Raw genomic sequence first — 8,567 nt, forward strand, 5'->3', positions numbered from 1 at the left:
ACCGTACATCCCGTCACAACGAAATTCGCTCGAATTTATCGAAGGTGCGTGCAGACCGTTCGTGGACTATAAAGGAAAAACGTTTTCGCCTATTTACAGGATAAGAAACAGCAAAAGTGATAAGGAGAAACTGAAAGGAGGAGGATAAGGAGCGTGTAAAGAAATAGAAAAAAGAATCAGTTATCTGTCATCAGTCTCGAAAGTCCAATGAAGATCCACTGGCATGGCCACGCGACTCAGCCCCCGAAATTCGGAGGTGAACGCTCTTGAGCAGCGGGGCTATCTGATTGGCAAAAAGATCGGACAGGTTATTTACCCTCAACCCTCTGTACCCCACCTGTTCGTTAACCTCTTCTTCCACTTCTATTCCCCCCCTGTTTCCTTCTTCGACTCTGTAACATTATTCCCTGTGTTTCTTTTTTAACTTCTGGCTGCCTTTGATGTGTCCCGGTGTTCTCGTTCCTTTCGTTTAACGAAAGCACGTTTATTTTTTTTTTTTTTGCGAGTCTTAGCCTGTACGTGCTACGCGGTCGTACCCCATTGGCTCGATTCTCTTCTTGTTGGACGATTAGCTTACCCTCTGCAATCTTTATAATGATCCTTCCGTGCTTATGCCTCCTTTCGATCGACACGTTTTATTTCCCGTTCTTTTCGACGACGAAATTGATCCGGCGCTGTTGGAACCTCACAAACAATTAGGGCTCGTACGCGACCGTGCACCTGGCTGAGTACGTGGACGGGACGAGCTCGAAGAAATTGCGACTAGCCTGTAAGATATTCGACAAAGAGAAGGCACCCCGTGATTTCCTGAACAAGTTCTTTCCCCGTGAACTCGAGATCCTAACAAAGATCGAGAATCCGCACATCATCCAAGTAAGAGATACTACACACGGCGTGTACACACACACACACACACACACACACAGTGATCAAAGCGGGAACGGAATCAGAAATTGTCTTTTAACAAATTTTACGAGGAGTCTACTCTACTTAGAATTAAAAAAGACGTCATCGAACACCCAAAACACTTGCAGGTGCATAGTATATTGCAACGTGGCCCGAGAGTGTTTATCTTCATGCGTTACGCCGACAACGGCGATCTACTAGACTTCGTGAAGAGGAATGGCGTCGTGCCGGAACAGCAGTCGAAGCTCTGGTTCAGGCAGATGGCCTCCGGTCTCCATTATCTCCACGGCAAGAACATCGCTCATCGTGATCTCAAGTGCGAGAACATTCTTCTCTCTAGGAAGTTCAACGTGAAGCTCGCGGACTTCGGTTTCGCGAGGTTCTGCATCGATCACGACGGCAGACGTGTCCTGAGCGAGACGTACTGCGGGTCCGCGGCGTACGCCGCACCGGAAGTGGTCTCCGGCACGCCGTACAACCCTAAACTGGCCGATGTCTGGTCCCTCGGGATTATTCTCTTCATCATGCTGAACGCGTCGATGCCGTTCGACGATTCGAATCTGAAGAAACTGCTCAAGGATCAGATGTCTCGAAACTGGATGTTTCGGTCACGGGTACGTGAAACGGTCTCCGCGCTGGCCAAGAGTATCGTCAAACATATCCTCGAGCCGGATATCACCTTGCGGCTGACGTTGGAACGTGTTCTCGGCCACGAATGGGTCCGTACTAAGAAGGAGAAGCCAGGATCCCTCTCTGGTCGGCTGGTGCATTCGGCACCGCCCATTCATCCGCAGGTGATGATCTCGATCTTTCTTATTCTCGAGTTGGTTTTTTTTAGAATTTAAGACACACACAAACGTTCAGAAGGTACTAGCAAAGACATCCACTGTGTCTCAGGTGTGCGGAGGCGGAGGAAACTTAGTTGGGGCGGGAGCCGCAGGCGGTTGCAACGTGCCTGTAGTACTGAGGGGTCTGCCATCGTTCAAGAACTCGGACAACCACAACCAGGGTACCGCCGTGAAGTCCACGGACAATCCAGGGAAGAACACGCAGCTGTCCGCCGTCGAGTGAAGAGAATTCTGGCCGACAAGGATGAACCAGCTTCGTTTGTTGATCGAACGTCGACGGTGCCCAAGGAGACTCTTGTTGAGATGTTTGTAGTTCAATTTTTTTTTCTACTTTCCTGATTATTGTCGATCTATACATGGTTTTTAATAATGCATACTTTAATAAAGAAATTCATGATCTTATCGAATTTCGCTTATTGCGTGCACACGTCGATCGGGGCGAGATCATTCGATCCTTTAATCGTACAGGTGGTTATCGTCGGGCATCGCGGCCTTACGTGCGAATAACTAACTAGTCCACGGAATAATAATAATTACGTTTATTGTACAACTAGCATCTATCAATATACAAAACTATAGTTTTCTGATTACACGTCCGGCAACGTGACATTTCATATGTAGATTAGATAATATGCAACGGTACAAGTAAATATTTTTTTTTAATACATATATAGTTTACATTAAAACAACAAATAATTTACACGATTCATATACGTATGTAGCCGCGTACAGAAGTCAATCTCGCTCGGCATAGCACCCCATGCCGTTAAAAAATACATGTATTTGCCCGAGAGAGATTGACCTGGCGGCCGTAAAAATGATCGAAAACATTCTCTAGGGGTAGGGTTCGGAGGGGGCGGGGGGAGGCAGGGTGAACGTAGCTCTAAGGGAGCATGCTTGTTGCCTATAAAACATTTAACTCGTTCATGACCTTAATCAACGGCGTTCACGTGTAGAAAAGGGCGCGGTTTACGCTCTTATCTCTCGCGGGTCGATCGTTGTGCGTGTTTCACTCGGTTACGCGATGCAACATCGTGTACTCTATTACAAGATTTTACGCGGCGGATTGCGTATTTACTGTCATGTACAAAAGTAAAGCGTTATGAACAATATTATCTCAGGGTTGGCGGTCGATCGATCGTCAACAATCATACGCCACGCGCGAACCATGAATCTGCTGGAAACGGGTCGTCGTCGTCGTCTCCTCCGGTGGTTGTATACGGACAACACGATCTCCTATTTACAAATCCTACAATAAAGCGTCTCTAAGTATAAATTTAAGTATTTCCTTTTTGTTTTTTTTACAAATGTCAGCCAACAAGTGTCGCGTCCTTTCCTCGGATCAGAATATTCTCTCTCTGTATCACTGTTCCCGGCAGTAATGGAATTGACGCTTCGTCGGGCGTTAAAATCGGTTAGAAACAGATGTTCCTTATCGCTCCTCGTTCAACCAGGTATCAAATAGTTATATATTAAACCCATCCCCCGGTCAACTTGTGGAACATCTCCTCGTTCAACGTTTGATTCGCTTCCTTCGACCGCATCGAGAGGAATATGTACCCCCCGATGAACTCGTGAACGACTTTACAGTCAGCGGACTGACACTCAAAAATGATATTCTCCTCCTCGAACTGTACCATCATGTGTTTCACTTCCCAGTTTACGTTCCACGCCTACGGAAGAAGACGGTGGTGTCAGATATAATATTCAATATAAATTTACAAATAATATTCCAATGCCTACCTTCATCGTGTTGTATCTCCAAGTCTTCAGGTGATCGCCACTGTGAAGCTCCATCCTCATCAACCTGTTATTAGCGATACCGAGCAGTTCGTCTTTACTTTTTCCAGTGAATCTGACCACGAACAGGGAGATACCATATTCTGGAAGGGATTGCCAGGCCTTTATGTAATTCAGTTTAGCCTCGACCAATGGAAGATCCTTGACGTTAGCGTGCGCTTCCAGGATCCTCTGAACCAACTGAACGAAAAAGAAAAACGGGTTTAACCAATTGAAAAATGTTAACAAAGTCTCACGATATCCCTGGCGATGCCATACCTTTCCCTTGAATTTCTTCGCGAATCTGGGCGCAACGTAGTCATCGGGAGCGATATCCAGGGCGCTCGGATTGATCGCAGGCGCTGGGGCGGGCCTCTGCAATTGCAGGAGTGCCGCGATGCTATTCACTTCGCTTTCGTAGGAGGAATCGGCGAGGGTGCGGCCCTTGGCCGCCAGTCTACACGCTGCCATCCATTTTGCGTACTGTTGTTCCTGTAGCAGGCGATCGTAATTCTATTAGTTTCACAATGGTAACCCAAGAAATGGAAATAGGTCACGATCCGGTTGAACACCACACGAGCAACGATTACTAGATAATATTCATTCCGCGACTCTAATCGAAATTAATTGCATTCCAGGGCCGGTGGTACACGGTGGTGTCGGCGTGAACGAAGGCGGAGCCCACGGGGTACACTTACGTTGTCGCATCTGATCCACATCTCGGTCATGCCTTCGGCGCTGGGCACCTCGAGTCTGATGCCGTAGCGTCCTTGCGAGAGATGGACATCGGGCGTGACCTCGCATCCACGCAGGTTGATCACGTGGGCCGGTGACTCGGTGCTGTTCGTCTCCTCGCGGGTCTTGTACAGCCTGAGCTGAAGGTCCCGACAGGTGACCCAGTAGCGTTTGAACGCCTTCAGCGTGAAACGCTTTGGCTTCAGGAAACGTAGATAGTCGCAAAGCTCGGGAACCTGGGTAATATCGCTGGGTCCGTTGCTGATGTTGCTACCCTCGAGGGTCACTTGTAGGTCCGTCAACGCTGCGTCGATATCGTCCTCGACTGGTGATGAGGCGCCATTGCTGTCGTAACTTGGCTGCGGCACGCTTGCTTGGAGATTCACTTGCACCTGTAGAACACGGAATACATACCGATCACGTCGACGTCACCCGAGAACGTAGGTACACGCTCCTTTTATCGTTATGTTCGCCTGCCACGAAGCTGGTAGGCGTGCACGATATATGTATATCGGAAAAACGACGGGTGGCGCGGAACGTTCTCTCGGAGACACACGGCGAGGAGAGATTTGCATGCGAATCGTGTCGCGTGGGAGGTTTCAGCGAATGTCTATAACCGGTAGAACGGTTGCACGGTGATTTTCTTGTACCCTTTTTTTTTTTTTTTTTTTAAATTTAAGCGAATCTTCTAGTATTAAGGTAATGGCAATCCTGTTGGAAAGAAACACTTTGCACGCACTCATCGGACGGACACATAAACGAGCACTCGGGGGTAAGATTCTTTCCTGTCGTCGTGAGTTATTTCCGTCTACCGACCGTCGATGTGTATACGGTAGATCGATCCGGTCCGCAGGCACACCGGATGTTTGGACCGTGGAAACGTTAACACCGTCGTAAACAATCGCGCGCGCAGATGGGCTGGGATCGCGTACCGGCTCGCGAATCACAGGAAACCAGCGAGGTACTTACATCACAAACGAGATATAAGAATAGACCTAACATCTTATGGGACTTGGTGTCCCACCAAAATCACGCTGTTTCGAGCGCACCTCTGCATAAAAGTGTCCGATTTCAGGAACTACCTTCGACACCGTGATAACGCAAAGCACACAGACACCCGTGACTTCATATAGTGATACATACACACTTCATTGCCTCGGTTTCGCTAGCAAGGAATGGAATACTGAAATGGTACGGGGGCTCCTGATGCCCCCGAAGCATAGGACAAAAAATTATATTGCATGTTAGGTCTATTTTTATATCTCGTCTGTGCTTACATCCACGCGATCGAGATTTGTACCTGTAGTGCGGCGAACATGAGCATCTCCTCCTCGGTGCAGTCGATCTCCTCGGCGAGCAGCTGCCATTTGGCCTGCTCGTAAATCATATTAATCCGGACGGCGTCAGTTTTCGGGTTCAGGTCGTAGAACGAGTAGAACTTGAACTTCAGCCTGAGGGTGTCGAATTCGCGGATCCCCTGCTCCATGATCGACAACGAGGAGTCCAGCCACGCGACGTTCATACGGGCCCTTTCCACCAGATTCTTCGGCCTGACCAATTTTGACCGTACCTCCGGCGAGATCGAGGTCGGACTCTGGGCCAGGGACTCGGACAACGCGCCGTTCATCGCTTCCAGGCTCATCGTGCTGTTGTTCGCGTTGAACGAGCCGGTGCTACCGAAACCGGACGAGTTGTTGTTCCTCTTCCACGTGCCGGTTTGCTGGTAGAACGAAAACAAGCTCTATGATGGACAACGTCAACGGAGCACAAGTGTATTACAGATTCCTCTCGATTATTGTCCCGAAGCCGAGTCCGTGCCGGGACAATAATCGGGTAGGGAGAAATTTAATTTAATTTAATTTAATTTAATTTAATTTAATTTAATTCATACGGGTGAGAATACATTTTTACAATATTTCATTCAAAAACGTTACGACACACTAATACAATAATAATCAAATGAGGTAAATGAGATATAACAATTATAAGAATTGAATGCTTCAGACCCTCGTAAATTCGTTTTTTACTCGAACCTCGCGCCTCGGCAACAAAATATGCGCCTGACAGGTTCCACTCGACAATAATCGCGTAGAACAAGCCAGACAATAATCGAGAGGAACCTGTATAAGTAAGTTAGTCGTTTGATGTTGCAGCGAGTTCGTGCACATGCCAGCCGAGCAATAAATACGTCTAATGACCACTACTGAAAAACGGGGACCCCTCGGTCTCTCGACGAGAGAGAAGCAAATTAGTTTTCTGAGATGAACGACTCCGTACGCGGTAATGATAGTCCGACACCGATAAATCATAGCCACGGCAATGAGGTCGATCGGTGGGGGATTATTTATTACCATAACAGGTCCTGCCTGCCTGGCTCCTCTGGTATTTCCGATCCTATCGATCGACCTAAGCACCGTGTGTATCTACCAGGATATATAGGTATGTATATACATATATATATATATATATATATGTATACAGAGGCCCGTGTACGGGATTCGTACTCACCGATACCGGCGAGCTGATCGGAGTGCTGTGATTTCTGTTGTTGGGTGTGACCGGGGCGCACATGAAAGGGTTGCTCTGGTCCAGGCTGCCCGTCGATCCCCTGGGACTCTGGCTGACCGGTATGAAGGTGTTCGTGTCCGCTGGAACGTTCCAGTGTCCGTTCTTGTGGTTGTCGATCTTCTTTTTCGCCGGGAGGTCTTTCAAATTGTATTTCAGATGGTTCGGCTCCAACGGCTTGCAGAAAGAGAGTTCCTCGGGGTGTCTGATACCTGGAAGAGTGTACAGAGACCATAGGGTTTTTGAAAAGCATCCTTGTTTGCATTTAACATTTTCCACGAAGTGCGACGGTCGGTTTTTTGATAATTCTTTTTTTTTTTGTTTTGTTCTTCGTTTACGTAACTGTTTGTTTTCCGTTCGATTTTTTCGCGTCACAAGGCAATAATATCAACGGTATGGACGGAGCTCACCGCCGTCCAGTCTATTTGCGAGCATGACACGCGGAAGGCTATCGGCGAGGTCATCTGTCTGCCACTACTTGGACGAAAAAAAAAGAAAATAAATGTAAGAATCCACGGCTTAATAATCGTTACGTCAACAGGAAAGCCACTTGCTTCGTACGGTATTTTTTAGCCTGTGTGTCTTTTCAGTTTCTGTTCGAACAGTGGAAAACAACCGAGCTGAACACGTCGGTTTATCATTTTACGTGGCGCGTCACGATGTAAGAGAAAGAAAAAAAAAACACGAAGCTCTTTCCTGCATTTGTCAGCCAGTAAAACTAGGCGATGCGATACACAGTGCCGTCATTATCGCGGTGAACCACTTCCTTGATTAAAAAGCAGCCCGTTAGGCCGCCTCGGTGAAGTTCAGGCCACGATGGGACCTACCGTGTGGCCTTCGCGTGACGGAGAATTTAACAATTTTATCTCATTAGAGGTACTAATTAACGGGCCGTCGCTGTCACGTGTCGGCTCGGCTAGTATATCCAGGAATCCCGTTCTAAAGCGTCGGCCTTGTAAATCATTTAGCGCCGTCGAATTTTTCGCGACTTCGCGGTTGTTTACACCTCTCTCGGTATCGACACTTACGTCATTTCTGATTTTATCGAATGGTTTCTTTGATCTTTGATCGTAGAACGTAGGATAGGTGACTTGCCTAATTCTTTGCAGAGATTGATCACTGCGTTGAACGTTTTTACGGAGAAGTCGACTTTGCAGTCGAGGCTACGCATATCCGGTAGCTGGACTCTGAGAGTTTTGTGCATCGGCGTGAAGTGAAGACGAGCGTCAGCGGCGACGCCATACTGATCGAGGGTGCTTCTCGTTCTGGTCAGCCAGTGGTTCCTCTCAGGCCACCAAAGAGCGTGGTCCGACCAGTCCATGGCGATGTCTGCGAACAGAAGATATAGGAACGGTTAAGAGAATCCGTTTGAAAATTGTTCGTTTCGATGGAGGACGTAGTTCCTATCTCGACGTGTCGATCAGTGGCAATTCAACGACCTCAGCGAAGATAGACACGGTCGATTGATCGACGCTCGGTGGGGGTTCATTATTTAATGCTTCTTAAAAGGAGGCAGGGACCAACCGTCAATTTATCAATGAAGATCCAACACGACGGTTCATAGACGCTACGGGCGCGCGTGTTTATTGCCTTCATCGTCGGCCCCTTTGACAGTTTCGCGACTCGTCGACGATCCCGGAAACAGAAAACACCCCCAATTTGCCGGTTACGTTCGGGGAGGGATTGACCTAGGGGGGACGGTTGTCTTCAGTTGCACAGGGACGACGATAACGG

The 8,567-nt window shown here is 48.0% G+C and overlaps 2 protein-coding genes across 2 annotated transcripts; one reads left to right on the forward strand and one right to left on the reverse strand.

Annotated features, from left to right (window-relative positions):
* The first annotated feature begins 223 nt into the window (after window positions 1-223).
* On the forward strand, window positions 224-1,977 carry LOC107194950 (testis-specific serine/threonine-protein kinase 1). The gene is made up of 4 exons (XM_015584660.1): window positions 224-307; window positions 700-873; window positions 1,035-1,700; window positions 1,804-1,977. The coding sequence occupies exons 1-4, from the start codon at window positions 224-226 to the stop codon at window positions 1,975-1,977; spliced, it is 1,098 nt and encodes a 365-aa protein (XP_015440146.1).
* Window positions 1,978-2,269: 292 nt separating this feature from the next.
* Window positions 2,270-8,157, reverse strand: LOC107194687 (unc-112-related protein-like). Its single transcript, XM_015584347.1, has 7 exons — window positions 7,929-8,157; window positions 6,777-7,045; window positions 5,569-5,988; window positions 4,232-4,660; window positions 3,813-4,025; window positions 3,498-3,734; window positions 2,270-3,427 (listed from the first exon to the last, which is right to left on the reverse strand). Exons 1-7 carry the CDS (start codon window positions 8,152-8,154, stop codon window positions 3,227-3,229), a joined length of 1,995 nt encoding a protein of 664 aa, XP_015439833.1. The 5' UTR covers window positions 8,155-8,157; the 3' UTR covers window positions 2,270-3,226.
* Window positions 8,158-8,567: the final 410 nt, after the last annotated feature.

The sequence above is a fragment of the Dufourea novaeangliae genome, unplaced genomic scaffold (genome assembly GCF_001272555.1).
Source record: "Dufourea novaeangliae isolate 0120121106 unplaced genomic scaffold, ASM127255v1 scaffold8, whole genome shotgun sequence".
In the NCBI taxonomy this organism is placed as follows: Eukaryota; Metazoa; Arthropoda; class Insecta; order Hymenoptera; family Halictidae; genus Dufourea; species Dufourea novaeangliae.